This window comes from Apteryx mantelli, chromosome 2, assembly GCF_036417845.1.
Source record: "Apteryx mantelli isolate bAptMan1 chromosome 2, bAptMan1.hap1, whole genome shotgun sequence".
NCBI lineage: Eukaryota > Metazoa > Chordata > Aves > Apterygiformes > Apterygidae > Apteryx > Apteryx mantelli.
In genome coordinates, this window is record NC_089979.1 from 170,834,950 (window position 1) to 170,850,697 (window position 15,748).

Consider the following 15,748-nt stretch of genomic DNA (forward strand, 5'->3'; position numbering starts at 1 on the left):
AAGTATCAGGAACCGCAGTGATTCAGGCCAGCGTGGTCAAGGGGCACTGCCTGCTATAAGGCAATAGCTGGCAAGGTGGCCCTGTGACCACCGTCACTGTTGGCTGTCTTCAACCCCTGCTTCTCACCCGCCTGAATGACCCAGGCCCCAATTAAGCTTTCAGGGAGCAATCAAGAGTCCAGAATCAACCCTGAACTCAGGCTTCCGAGGTTGCTGTTGAACTACTTTAACCTCTCTACTGCCAAAAGGGTTAAAAAACAACTTGTTTAAAATTAAACCACTCGACAGAAGCCAGACTGGACTTTTAAACCATTAAGCAAACACCGTTCCACTTAAAACAGGAGGCAGCTTGAATCCAGGGTGCTTGTTTTGTCTTCAGTGCCCTGGCACCCAAACAGCTGGCCCCACGCACTGTATTTACCTTGAGGAGGCAACGCGTTTTCCAGAGAAAGCCCCGGCTCGCCGGTTTAGGATGAGCGAGCGCACGCTGTGCTGCTGTTCCTTGGATGAAGCTGGTGGACGAAGCCCCAGCGATCGTGGCTGCAAGACGGCAGCTTCTCGCCGAGTCCACGGAGGAGAGGCTCGAGCAGCCCTGCTGGGAACCACAAACACGCAACGCCGGCGCGCTCGGCCAGCCAAGCGCTGTTCACTCTGCAAACTCCAGCTGTTAAACCTATGACTAGGGCAGTTACAAAATTATTTTTCTCCTCTGCCGGGCTGAGGTTTGACATTGCTCATACACACAGAGCGTGGCGGCAAGGGCTGCTGCTGCTGCTGCTGTGTTTTGCCGTATTAAAAGTTGCACAGGGAGAATGCTTTCAAGCCGTTTGTCTCTTAATCGCTTTTACCGGAGGCAGACGAACGTTTGCAAGCAGCTTTGCTCCATTTCCTTCCGTGAGGAGCAAATCAGTGTTTTCAAAGCACTAGCTTTTCAAAGCACAGCTCTTACAAGGCCTTAGTTCAACTAATTAATTGCCTCAAAAAGCTCCTTGCACCACTCATCTGAGCATTGCAAAGTGCCCTGTTTATTACTAGTGTTTCACTGATCCCACAGAAGACGTTCAAACTCCCATGCAGAAATATATTTAAGCTCAGGCCCTTTCAAGCTCACTCATTACTGCCATGAGCCCACGCAGGATTATAAAATGACCGTATGATGCAGCACGTTGAAGTTGTGCTCTGCCTGAGCTGAAAGGCCTTCCCGAGAAAACCTGTTTATTTTTCAGCTCAGAATCTCCATTGCATGAGTTTTTGTTATGCATCGTACTGACGGAGACCCCCACTTTTCACATGGGGTAAAAGACATAAAAAGACCTTGTAAATTTTGCATATAAAAGGCATAATTTATCCTAAAAGAAAGTTTTTAAACTTCATGTAGATAACAGTCACTAAAGAAGTGAGAACAAGATTATTTTTTTTCTTTCATAGGTTATTTGTTGCATCTTCGCTTAGAAGCTCAAGTCCCGATGGGTGATATTATTTGGAAGATAACAGCGCTTCAGCTAAGCCCAGAAGAAGGGAACTTAGCAGGTTCTAAGTACTTCTGGCAGTAACAGAAAAAGATCTATATTTTTTTCCTCTTGTTAAAAGAAGTTTTGATCAGAGAAAAAAATCTGATACTTGTGTATCAAGAGGCTGTTCGAAACATAAAACATCCAAGCAGTTAAGCAGTCTCCAGGACAGAGCACCAAACACTGTGCACACTGTGCTGCCGTTCACCTCCAGCCTTCTGTGCTGTCAAGATGAGGATGGCTGATATCCCCCTTGATACTAATCCACCAGTAAATATTTTTGCAAAAAAAAATAAAAATAATAAGAATAAATAAATAAATACCTGCACTAAAAGACAACCAAACAAAACAATCCTAAATTAAGTTCTGTTCTACAGTATGATAAAGGATGGACAGAATGTTTGTATGACCACTTCCCAAATGAATGCAAGAGAGAAAAATCACTATTCCAAGATATTTAATAAGACTGAAAGTCCTCTGGGCAGATGAAGTTCAGCTAGGAAGCGAATGTACAGCTCTAGAAAGGTTCACTTCTTACAAACAGTATTACAATTTTGTTTAAGCATGGACATGTTAGACTAACACAAAACACAAAGTACAGAATCAAATGCAACAGCTAGTGCTAAAAACCACAACAGTAAAAATTATGGCACAAAGAATGCTAAACTAAACTAAGTGCAATTAGTATTTTTGGCAATCCTGGTTTAGACTAATTCAGGTTAGAGATCCGTTCCCAGTCAACACCTTAACATACATTTTGTGCAAAGTGTATTTTTAAATTAATTAAATAATTACTTATGTAAACATTATCTTCTTCTCACAGTAAAACAACAGTGATTTGGGTATCAGAAACAAACAAGAAATAGAACCCCAGGCAATATTTTATTTCACAGTACATATTGTGTATGTATATATAATCACCATATTCAGCAACTAGATATAGTGCATGCCAGTAACAACTTGGACTGTAAACGAAGGACTTGCAGTGCAGAAGTACAATTTACTCCAATACTAACAAACTAATATGAAGTAATACAAAACAAGGTAGAATAAGGTCTTGAAAACAACATACTCTATATGTCATTTACTATACCTTTCTTTAAAAGGTAGGCTGTATTACTTTGAAAACGAGGAAAAAAATCTTATCAACTATCAGTGGAATAAACAGTTCAAAGCTTCACTCGTTAAAAATATTGCACCAGCAGTGTTGTGGGTTGTATTCTGAAAGCACTACAAGAATTTTGTAAATATTAAAACACTTGGAAAAAAAAAAGAAGAGATTACAACAGCTACTTTGAACTAAAATAGCTGGTAAACTGTAGAAGTCAGTGAAATGTGAGGTGACCAGCAAGTCTGTCTTTCAAGTTCTCTGCTACAGGCAATATATGGGTTATCTGGAATCTTTTCTATGTAGCAGCCAGTCAGTTAGGAGGGGAAAAGGTCTCCACCACTTGTAGTCCAGAGGGAGCTAACTGTAAACTCAGCGAAATCTATTAGGCAATAATTCATAGATATTCCCTTTAATTTTAAAAACACAGGACTACAAGAAGTCTTGACATGCTTCGTCCCCAGTTAATGCAAATAAATAATAATTGCAAGATAGATGGACTGTACTACAACTGCCAAACGATATACAGATGTCTACAGCTCCAACCATAGGTCCCTCAACCTAAGCACCTGGAGTCGAGACTCAAAAATGTTCCGTGTAAAGTCCACATCTAAATGGCTGGAGATAAACAACGGGGAGTTCCCTGGAAAGCGGAGGACAGGTAAGCAAAGGGAAAAGAATCCTTCCATCAACAACCACAAGAGATGTGGTAGCCCAGCTCCAACAAGGTATTTAGGCAACAAATTAACTGGACGCTATGCTCATAACACTCCGAGGACACTGCAACCATCTGTCAGACTATTATCAAAAAATATAAAGCCATTGCGTGAGAGTGAGGGATAGGTGCAGTGAACTCCAAGAGATGTACTGAACAAGTGTGCTGGTGAAGAAAATCACTTCCTCTGCTCCAGAATTAATTCTTTCGCTAACTGTGTGGTTTAAAATGGGGCGGGGGACAAAAACCTGTAGATGATCATCAAGAATCAGCAAAACTTTTTGGAAAAGAGAAGCATATATTTAACTTTGGCACTTACTTTTAATAAGTGACTTCAGTAAGCAAAACACTTGCCCAATGTCAACACAACTAAATCTGCTCATCAAGTAGATGTCTCGACCAATACGCCCACATTAATTATCCACCTCTTCTTGCTTTCCCAGGACATGGCAACATAATGCTGTGGCCACTAAGCCTACATTACTCTTATAAAATTCCTGGGTACATTAAAAGCATGACTGAAACCTATTAAAACTATTTGTTCAATGATCACAGGGTTTTATCACCATCATTTGCTCACTTCAGCATTAACTTACAAAAAAAGTCCCAACGACTTGCAGTTAGACATCTGGGCCTTAGTTCGGGTATTAGCTATTTCCAAAAAAGACCTTGAGAGAGAATTAATAGGCTGTAATCATCTAAAGTAGTCTCATATGCAGTTAATTTCTCCCTCACTTCTTTGTTGCAATAAAAAAAGCCTTTCAAAAGCAGTAACATAAAACAGCAGCATAAAAGTTGATTCAGATGAAACCACACCACTTCATATTTACAGATTATCTGTAGTAAGGAATTCTCTATTATTGTTTCACCACGATTAAAAACCTTGGCCTTTTTAACCCTAAAACGGTCTTCAAAAATCATCTAAGTCTGGAGACATTTTTGCAACTCCCCTCTCAGAAATCCCGTATCAGCAGCACCGTATTCCAGACAATATTGCAAACAGCTCCCCTAGAATCAAAGTGTCTATAAAGCCACAGTCTTTAAAAACACAATTCCCCAATCCTCCTCTTTTTCATGTCGCCATCCCCAGCGGCCGCTACGTTAGTTTCTTTATTCTGCGGTTCTGCTTGTCAATATTCAGCGTTGCTCGGTCTACAGAGGTGGTGATGGAATCGAGAGCTTCGTCCTGTCTCTCCAGTTCTGCCTCTGTCTCTAAGGCCAGGCCCTTCAGTTTCTTTAGGATCTGTCAGAAGAAAAGACTGAGAGCTTTCAGTGAACGATCAGCCCGCTCTTCGAGAAGCGTTACAGACACGTGGCGATTAGTTAACTCTTTGCTTTAAATGGCTATCTCATTTGTTGAACTCATGCCCTGAACTGCGCTGGCAACATCCTAGGGAAAAAAAAGATGCAATTCTTGTGCTGATAAACTGAAGTGAGATGTGCGACAATGAATTGGCCTAAAGCACAGAAGAATCAAGTCTGAAATGCTAGGAAAAAGAAAATCAGAAGTAACAATCAATGTAAATTCAACATTCTGTTGGCTCTGTTATTATCTTCTTGGCAGGTCTGCATCTCAGAGGAGTGGTTTGTCCCGAGGTACTACACATCCCGAGAGCCAATGTGGGTAGCGAACACCGCTGCTGCAAAACCAGAAAGGATTTTGGCTAAAAGTTAAGCAGGGATCAGGCCAAAGAAGAACAGGATAAGTTGTTTCATTACAATCTGCTGGAGAAAGAAGTGACTCTGGGTGGAGCAGAAGGGAAGAAGCAAGACTTAGGCGACTAAGCAAAAGCATTTTCAAGAAACTAGAGGGGTAGTGCGGTATGAATGGATGCCAAGGTGGCCAAAGAGACTCAAGCTGTACTTGAGGTGAGAAACAACATACGCACTGGCTATGGCTCTCTTCCCGGCTGCGAGCATTATACTACCGATCAGCCTGTTTACACAACACTTCACGAATTACTGTTCATATGCGTGACTGTAAGCAAACATCCAGAGTTACCCTATGACTGCTATAGGGCACTTTGTCTGAAAAACCCTATAAACAGTAGTCCAAGTAGGGCAGAAGTCTGTACGGTGAGAGTGAGAACACTTGGTTGTCAAATTCTTAAGGCCAAGAGTCATCCATAACCATCATCTACACTGATCTTTATGTCTTTTCAACTTCTGATTTTCATCAGTTCACACAACAGATTCCAAGAACAGAGATCCAAACAACACAAGAGAAATTCATCTTAATTCCTTACCCTGTAAGGTTGGCTCTTTTTTAACAGTAGATTAAGGCATGAATTATATCATTGCCTTTTCTTCCCCCTTGTGGCTACTCCCTTAATAAGTCTGTTAGTGTGAAGTGAAACCACCTGTCCAGCATGGTTGACTTGACAAGACTCAGCTGCCTTTCCTCAGACACATCAACAGGAGATTTGGAAGACAGACCTACATCATATCATGTGGATTGAGATATGTGGCTTCTCAATTCCTTCATATTAGAAAGGGGTTTCCTCTCCTGTCACTGCTGGCCTACACGTTCTCCTTCCTTAGACATCCATGGAAGGATCCACAATGACAGCACACTGCCTGGTTCATAAGAGGAGCTTAACCAATCAGTTGTAATAGTAATCTCCAAGAAAACAAATTATCCTACCCCCACTGGTCCATGACATCAACTATGGTGCTACTAGGTAATACTACTAGATTACTTAGGTCGTAATTTAGTAATTAGCATCTAGGTAATACTACTGAAGATACCAGTACTGCAGCCTGTTTAACACAATACATCTGTGGCTTTTTGGTAAAGTAAGGGAAAGGAGCTGTACTCTATTCCTTGGTCTAAATTTTTTTTTGTGTGTAACAGCTGGCACCTCAAACCCTCTTTTTTTGTTGTTGTTTTAGAACATATATAATAAGCTCTCAGAAAGCTCCTGTCAAACACCAGCAGTTTTTCCACATCTGGGCTAAATTCCACAGCAATTCAACAGTTTGCAGTTACACAAGTCACTGGTTTGAGAAAAGCAGTGAGCAATATCATATCTAACTGGAAGAGCAGGGGAGTTTTATACAGACAAAACGCATCAACTCAAGCTGGATGTTAGCCACAGCACTGAGATTTATCATATAAAATATCTCCAAGCTCCTTCCATAAATCACAAGCAGCTAGGAACACGGCTGTGTGAATAACTGCTTTTGCAATTTGGCTGCCAAAGCAAAAACACACAACAAACCATGGATCAAGCCTAATCTACCTTTTTCTGTTCTTACCAAAGTTACAAGCTGAGAAAATTCTGTTTCTATCCCAAATGAAACACTTGAGGTTCTTGCAGTCTAACAGGAAAGCGAGACTGAACTCCCAAAACCAGAGGTGGTAGATGTGTTTAGGATATGCACCAAAAAGGCAAATGACGCGATCAAATTTGTTCAGTGTGATTCAGGACAAGGATATGAAATAAAGTCTTGACTCTCTTGAGGGAGTGTCTTGACTACTTGGATATGGGAAGTTCAAAGGTGGCTCTCTCTCAAACCTTTGAGTTTCCTCCACTTTTATGATTATATATCTATATAGACATATAGATATATAAAATAAAGTAGTCACTACTATGTGGAATGACTTCTACCAAGTAATACTGAATGTAGACTTGCATTAATAAAAATTATAGCATAATTAAGATTGGAAGACACCTCTAGAGGTCATCTTGTCCACTCCCCTCAACTAAGAGCAGGGCCAGCTTCAAAGTTCAGCTGAAAGAAAAGATTACTAGGTTTCAGTCTCTGCTCCAGTAGACACTTAATTCTTTATACTGATTTAACAGAAGGGAGACCTCACTGCTTCACCATATCCTAAAGGATGGCAGTGAGAGGTATGTGCTGCAAGGACAAAGTTCTGGGTTTAAGCTCGCCCCTGCCACCTACTGCACAGAAGGACTAGCATATGGGAAATCTGGGCTCTGTCTGTTGGCCAAAATAGACCATCATCACCAGCTTATTTTCCTGGAAGTTTTGGGATACTTTCCCCACATTCTGCCCTCCCTCCTCAATGAAAGCCATTTATGTGTGTATATATATACATACATACATTAAAAAAAAATACACACATATTTATATATATGTACAATCTCAATTTGCAGATGGTTTAAAGAGGACCCCTGCTGGCATTTTTTCAGCAAATTTACCAAGCCTTTTATCCAAGAGCATTCAAAAATTTGTTTCTCAGCACAGCAGAACAAAAGCAGCAGTGTCTGCCACTGCCTTCAAGATCACTGGCTTAATGCAAGCTCCAGAAGAGTTCCTCTGTCGAGCCAGGCTCTCCATCTTCTGCTGCCACAAGGCACGCTTTTGGAGATCTCTCATCAAGCACTGTTAGCAGCGTGTCAGCTTCAGCGTTCCTGAGTAACGTCCTCACCCAACCCAACTTAATTTGTGAAATCTGCCAAGGTGAGTTCAGGAGGTAAATGTGGTTACACATAGTGCCAGCCCAGATACACCTACGCAGCAAATTTGGGAGGATATAGAAAGGAACCAGGGACACTCACTGCCCCCCAGCTTTCAAAGAGGCAACGACTTTATTCATAAATTAAAACTGTGGCCCAAAATGCCCAGATTTGCCATGAGAAACACTTTCTTTTTAGTTTTAAACCAGATTACTTTTGATAGGCTTCACGTTCATTAAAGCATACTAACATTTAAAATGCACAAAAAGACACAATTGTTGAGAACAGAAAAGCTTTTAAAATACGAAAGCAGTAAAATGAAAATTTAGGCAGCTACGGGGCTCTGCTCAGTTTAGCCGCCAATTAGGCTCTGACTTGAAACACCGCAGGCGATGATGATGTGGTCACTCATACCAAAAAAAAAAAAGAAAAGCAAGTGGCTCACTTTCATCTGTTAATTCTCTGCCTAAAAGACTCTGGTAATAAATCCCTTAACCCTTTGTCTGTTAGCAGCTTCCAGCGCTCAAGCTGAGTGCTACTGTCTAGCCAGTGGGACCCAAAACGGTTAAGGTGCTGTTCTAGCACAGCCTCCAGAGCTTGCCAGATCCAGTACTGGATTCTGAAGTCTGGCCAAACCTGGTCATAATTTTTGCAAAGCAAAATGATGGCAAGATGTCTAATTATCAGCACTCTAGTTCTGCCAATTGCTAAGATAAGCGATGCCTTCTGCGCCATAATTTGGGTTGTCAATCAAGACATGAAAACTCAGTGTGAAATTCTTCTCTATTTGTAACACAAAGCCAAACAGCAGATATGACTCCATCAAAGAAATTTTAAAGGCACTTTTCCCTCAGGCACAGGTCATCCTCACATCGAGACAGACTCAAACAGCCTTGGATTTATGTCACAGGATTATAATTTGGGAAGTCTGACTTAGCCCCCTGGCTCTGCCATGGACTTTCTGTGCGACTTCAGGCAAGTTGCTTAATCTTCCCATGCAAAGTTCTCACATGGAGAGGGATGTAAATTTGCTTCTTCCCTCCAAATCCTTCCTGCATAAAGTGTTCAGTCATAGCAGACCTGGGCCTTGCCATGAGGCCTCCATCCCAGCTAGAGACCCTCAGTTCTTGTATAATCTATGGGGATCTAGGCATGCAGTGCAATTTAGGCCATGATTCATCTGCCCTATTTTTATATCTACTTAAGGAGGAGTTAAAGCACTGCCCACTTCTCTCTTCTCCAGCTGCAGTGGGAGCCCAGGTGACTAGCTTAGCTGGAGGCATTCACGATGAAGACCACTAGAGTGATGGGAGATAAACCCAAGCCCATGAACCTGCTCAATACTTAACAGTTATGATATTGCCACATCACCTGAAGGCCTAAACCCAAAGCATCAGGCCCACTACAAAGACTGTCTGTATCCTAAAGGCCTCACAATGGAGACCTGAGTTTGGGTCCTGAGATGCCACCATAACAACGCAGTTTAGCTAAAGCTTGTGAAATACCATCTCAGTATACTGAGTATCCAGCAGTGAAGGTAAGATAAAGAAAGTCCTGGAGTACAAGAAAGTTCACCAGTTTGAACTCCCCAAAATCCTTGCTTAATCTACTCCGTTATCCCTGAGCAACTGTGATGAGGCCTTAATGCTAGAGCAGAATCAAATTTTAAAGTATCAGTCGTTCTGGGCCTGTAGCTGTTAGAAGGGCATGAAAGGGCCACTAATTACTTATTTATTATCTTATTCTTAGTGGCTGATTCTCCCATTATTTCTTCTTCGGATGATACAGAAGTCTGATTTTATTTACTTTCTCAGGAGGTACCAAGCACTCCTGGTACTGGGGAAAAGTCTACTCACTGGTTTTGTCTGGAAAAAACACCCAAGCAGTTTCACAGGCTTAATTGCAGCTTTTTTATTTTGGTACCATTAAATCTTTAAGTTACACACAAGCAAATACAAAGCGTTAATTGTGAGGACCTCAGCTCTCTCCCTAGATTCTGCTTTCAAAACAAAAACAACAAAAATTCAGGGCACGATCATTACATGTGTCTGTTAAGATTACTCGTCTGCTGCTCGCTATTGGCCATGGCACGTGGCCACCCTATGAGCAAATCTGGTATATAGCACTTGGAATGAACAGTTCCTCAACAAAACTCTTTTTCTCTGACCTAACAGTCGTGCTTTCCTGAGATGAGGGCGTGATAAAAGGGTAAATAAACACTGAAGAGACTGTGAATATAGCGAAGGACTGAAATGGAACCATCAAGAATGGAAGGGACATCAAGGAAATATCAGGAAGATATTCATCGAGATGTGTGCTTTCTCAAATGTTACAGCTTCTCGATACACCATCTCCGTCTTTATGGCATATGCGATCTGCAGACCCAGTAAATATCAGGACAACAGGTCTTTCGCAGGAGAAGTTTAGCAGAGGGGAAGTCAGAAAGCACTGGTTTGGCAAAATAAATTCAAAACCAGTGAAGAGAACTCCTCCTCCTCAACCATAGCCCTTAAACTCCCACACCCAGTGACATTATGTCAGCCATAGCAAGGCAGCAGGCAGAAGCTCAGCCAGAGACCACAGGAACTCCGCGGGCTTCTTTCTCCTCTCCATCTCTGTAGCACAGCTAAGGAGCACAGCTCACACCGCCACCAACTCTGTGTTTTTAACATAAACGTCCCTTCATGAAGTCCTGGCGAGGTCTTTTACTTGGGCACCCAATCGCAATTCCAGACTGTTCAGTGCTTCCAGCTCTAATGGAAGGAATTTAATATCATTCAGCAAGTCCTGTTGCAAAACATCTGTTGTTATCACTGTGAGCAGATCTTTGAGGAGAGGGGAAGAGAAGTCAACCAGAGAGAAAGCTAAGCAATGGGAAGAAAGGTTATCTGTTTATCACAAATTCCTCTTACCTCTCCAATTTAAAAAGTTCTACTGGTCTTCTCCACTTCATGAGTAATGAGAGGGTTAGAACAGATCTCTTCTGGGTTTGAGATGCTTGTTTTGTTTTTTTAAAACACAAGCTTGCATTAATCAAGGAATAAACGATTATAAACAATCTTCAAGAGAGAAAATGGCTCAGAAAAGTGCTGTAGTTATCAACACAAGGACCCCAAATACCTTCAGCTCATTCACAGAAGTGCAATGTTACAGTTGTCATTGTCTTCAGCACACGTTAACACTTTATACTTAAAACAGTTTTCACCCCTGATTTCTATATGCTTTGCAAATGCGATCAGCCATCATTTCCTGCTCATTCTCAAAGCAGGAGAAGAACTGCAGTGGTGTAGAGCATCTCTGAGAGCAGCTGCAACAAAGACAAGCCCTTGGTACAGGCTAAGACCACTGCATATATTGCTCATTTGTTAGACGTGTTTGAAACATCTACAAAGGGACAAAGCAGCAGACTACACCTCAGCAAGGAGAACCCTACATCCTAGATCATGACTTGCTTCTTAAGGTCACACAGCTGAAAACAAGACACAAGGTTCTTGCTTCCCTGCCCTGCATTCTATTTATGGGCTTAACCTGCTTCCCAGTTACAAACTCAAATAAAACCTTGACATACCTTAGATGTCCATTAAAAGGCTTACTCAGATGTAGTTTCAAGCTCTTCACCTTGCTGCTTCTAAAGCCAAGGGAGAGTGTTCTGCAAGACCCTAAGCGTTTACCAGCTGAAAGGCTTGGTGTTTGCCATGACGCTGCCTATGGACCCCATAAGAAAACATCCAACCTACACACTTTTCAAATATGCTTTCCCTGGTAGGCACCTGCCCCAAGGTGTTGCAAAGTACGTATGCATCTTCAATAGCCCTTCGTGACCAACAACCCTTCATACAGTGTTTAGCTCTTCTGGGTCTGGATGCAAATCAGAATTATAGCGCTGAAAAGCTGACATTTAAGAGAGGAACAATTAGCCTTTCTGAATACATAACAGCTGTACAAAGTGTATGCACCCATGAATAATAGACTGGTGATATTTGTACAAATACGATTGAGAAATGCTTTCTCTTAAAATCCTCCAAAAGGTCAACACTGCCTCAGTAACTGCATATTTTTGACAAAATGACAGATCATGGGGATAAAGCCTTTAAAAGATGAGAAGAGAGAAGAGTGGTTAAATGGCAAATAGTTCATTCTGTTTTTGAAAGGGCCCAAACAAGATATTTCACTCAAAAGGTCTTGATTGTACTTTGGTTACGAAAGCAAGTTTCAGTCTGAAAAGACACATTTAGGCATCGATCTCTAGTAAGGGAGACAAATAGGAGATTTATAGGAATTAGTGCGTGTACCTCAAAATTATTAATGACTGTAACTATGATTACAGAAGCTTGATTTTCAGTAGACAGATGCTCAGCAATTACTGGAAAAAAAAAATCAGGCTTCTTCATGGCCCATCAGTTTGGCATTCAGATCCTCCCCCCAACCCTGAAGTTCACCCCAGATCATTAACTGATTTAAAAAAAAAAAAAAAATCTTTGCCTTGGCATAGTATGAATAAATGCTAAAATTGTTTCTTTGGCTCTAGTGAATCCTCATAGTGAGGTTTTTGCTGTTTGTTTTTCATTAGTTTGTTTTTAAATACGCTAGCATTTAACACTATTTTTGGTCCACTATCCAGCAGAGGGAACTTCAGAAGTTTGGATTTCTGCACAGGTTAAACCCTCACTTACCCAACTGCCTTGGGGTTACTTTTAATAAATATATTTTTATTGCAAGTTTTCATTTTTAGTCACTCTTAAGTCACTGCTATGAGCTTGTGACTCTCCAATGCACTCAGCTACAAGAAGTCGCTGTATTCTAATTCCCAACTATAAAATAAAAGAAGGGGGCTGCAAAACTGCAGTCTAGACTGAGAGGCAATAGGGTTAGCAAAGACTTCTCCTGATGCTATCGCTAAGCTAGAGATAGAATATTAAAGAGAAAATCAGATGTTAGAAAAAAAGATAGGAACATACTTCAAGAGTAATCTTCAATCTGTAACCACATTTTCTGATGTGGCTGCAATCATCACCAGTAAATCTATTTTAATTGCAAAACAAGTAAAAACCGCATTTCTTTGCTTTTCCAGTTAGCTCACCGTTTCGAATCAACCACATATTATGAATAGAGAAGGGGGTTTTTTTCCACTAAAAAGACTCTAAACATCAGCTACAAGAGAAATTCCTTAAAGAACTGTTTAGGGGAAACAATAACAGACTGGATTACTTTAAATAAATAACTTTTTCCTAGTATAGTCTCCAACCACTTCCCCTTCTCTATCTATTCATGTGCTAGATTTCACACTTAATTCCCAACTACAGGTTCTCTTTGTGTGTTTACAAAACACTTTGCTCAGGTTTGTGGATATGTCTGAAAATGAACTGCTACTCCTTAGTAAGAGGAGTAAGATAGGACAGAGAAAACACAGGAAAGCTTGAAGTGATCAGTCTAATCGTTCAACTTTTTAATCTTCAGAGGAAACAGCTTAACCCTGAGGGTCTTCCTTGGCTTATAACCCTCTTGTTTAATATATTTGGCCTGCTGATAATTCCCAGTTTGTCCAAAATAGTTAAAAACAAGCAGGAGGTTATCAATGTATTTTAATCACAGGCCTGACTGGTTTTTAAAATACGTCCATCTACACTCAGGGAATATTTTGTTAAGGACAGCAGACTGTTTCTGATGAATGAAGAATATGAGTGTTACCAAGGAAGAGGGAGTGAAACGACCAGTACATACAACCACAGACAGGGTTATCTCAACTCTACCTGTTTCAGCTCTTTTGTTTCCGACTCGGAGATCTTTTCTTGGCTCTGCAGCTGAACCTGCTCGTTGTCCATCCCTTCTCTGCCTCCCACCGGAGAGCCGGGCTGCATCACGCCTCCCAGGAGGCCTGTGGCTGCAAGAGAAATTCCCATGGTCAAAGACTGCCATCTCCTGTCCTAACAGAGAAGACTCGTGGTAATAGCAAACGGTGATCTGAGCTTTGCACAGCAGCAGTTTCGGAGGGGACAAGCGCACTCAGAGAAGCTAGGCCCAACCTTGCCTTGGCCTTGTCCAACCTGTACTCTGCTTGAAAGGCTTCCAGTTGTATTTTGTACAAGACAGAAACTGGAGGATACCAGGCTGCCGAGAGGTGACTCTGTATTAAAGGCAGCACCTGGAGAACGGGTTTATTTTGTGCTCTGAGCATTCATCTGAGCAGAGGAAGAAGCAGCAGCGATGCAGTCCCAGTTAGATAAACGAGGAATCTTCATCTGCTGCTTCTTCTCGCTTTAATCTTTTCAATTAAAGAATTCAAAGGTGGTGGATCAGGGACAGAGTCCAAGAGCCAAGTCAGCAAGCCCCTGCAACAGAAGGGCAATCCTGACGCTAGCAGCCACCCCCAGCGAAGCAGCGGGGATGCAATTCCTGGTGTAACATGCCACCTGTCCTTTATTTAAAGCACCGGCTCTTGTTGCACTATCTGATACTACCCAGTAGGGTGGCAGGGATATTGCGGCAAGGAAAGGCCGTTACATCTGATGCCGATGGGTGCTAAACACCCGAGACGAACATCTCGGCTTCTAGAGGCGCTCCAACCATCTCCGAAGCGCTCTCCCACTTAAAGAGGCACCGAGAAGGAAGGAAGCTAATGTTCTCTCGCTGCCACCTGCGAGCGTACTGCCCGACCTCGCACAAAACAGGGACAGCAGCTGTTGGAGACGCCGGGACAGAAAGCGAGTCGGAGGCGAGAGCTCACCGCGAGTTTGAAGAGCTGGTGCCCAGCTGGCTGGCCGGCTGACGACATACGCTCGGCTGCTTTAGATAGCGTTACTGCGCCACGGAAAGGGAGACAAAAGCTAAAACAGAAGTACCAAACCCTAAATCCCTCTCAAGTAATTACTGCAAAAATCATAATCCCCGGAATTATTTGGTTATCAGTCCGAGAGTTACTGGACTCAAGATTTAAGACAGGCAAATCAGTCACCGTACTACTGTTACCCTGCTCAAATGCTTCTTGTATTCGGAGGGGCTAAGAACCAAGCACAAAAAAAACAACACCGCTTATGGCAAATTACTGTCATGATCTCCCATAAAGGACAAATTGGGGGAAAGAATGGCAGACTTTCCTATTGCAGCAAACGGCCAGACAAGATTTGTTGTGTTTTTATCAGCTGAATGTCCCCGTCTGCTAATTATTTCATTAAAAAACAAGAAATCTATCCATTTCCCTCCATTCATCTTACTGAAGACGAAAACAGGAGGGGGAGACAGCAAAGGCACACCAAAAGAAGGGACGGAGATCTGGCATTTCTCTTCAGTTTTCTAATAAAAAGGAGGGACAACTGAATACAAAAGCAGAAATATTTAGAACCGATAGAAGAGCAAATTCTGTTTAGTTTTGTTACACCGAGTTGGACTGTTGCACTGGCACCGCGTGAGGACGAGAAACTACCCAGTTTCCGAGCAAAGTACTGGAAACTCAAAATAACGAGAACGCTTGGTTACAGTGGTCGGCAGTAAACAGTCAGGAGCTTTGAAAGGGATAAAAAGCTACGAATGCCGGTTCCCAGCTGCCGGATTAAGACAGCACTGCTTTCGGATTGTCATACCACAAACACCCTGTGGGATTTCTTGCACCTTACTCAACCATTAGTGAACGTGTTGGTCGGGAAAAGCCCTGGTTTGACCCAGCACAGGAGAACTTCTGTTACAAAACAGACCTTGCTGCGCTCTGTCCTTAGCGTGCAATGAAAAGTCCCATCTGATTTAGTCCAAAAGAATACAGTCAGAAAGGAAGTGCAAAGCAGTTTAAAATAGTTTCGGATAATCTAGTGTGTACAAAACACTTCAGACCTGCTTTTTTCTACATGAAATCAAGCCAAAGCTCTTAGGAAGGGCAGTTTGGTTGCATTCATTTATGCAAACATGCAATATGCCCAACTTTAAAACAGTATTTGTAAAAACAGGCAGGATCCAGGCGACGCTACGGCAGTTAAAACGCTCCTTGCTCAGAAGTGCACAA

General features: G+C 42.0%; 1 protein-coding gene across 5 annotated transcripts in view; it reads right to left on the reverse strand.

Annotated features, from left to right (window-relative positions):
• Window positions 1-1,951: 1,951 nt before the first annotated feature.
• SNAP47 (synaptosome associated protein 47) overlaps window positions 1,952-15,748 on the reverse strand; it is a 30,260-nt gene continuing 16,463 nt past the window's right edge. For 4 of the 5 annotated variants that reach the window (XM_067292062.1, XM_067292059.1, XM_013958874.2 and 1 more), the window contains 2 exons: window positions 13,509-13,639; window positions 1,952-4,577 (listed from right to left, as the gene is read on the reverse strand). In XM_067292062.1, the coding sequence (XP_067148163.1) occupies window positions 4,431-4,577; window positions 13,509-13,639 (278 nt within the window). In that variant the 3' untranslated portion in view covers window positions 1,952-4,430. Of the gene's footprint in view, window positions 4,578-9,645; window positions 10,512-13,508; window positions 13,640-15,748 lie in introns of those variants that run through there. The other variant, XM_067292060.1, reaches the window with a different exon arrangement.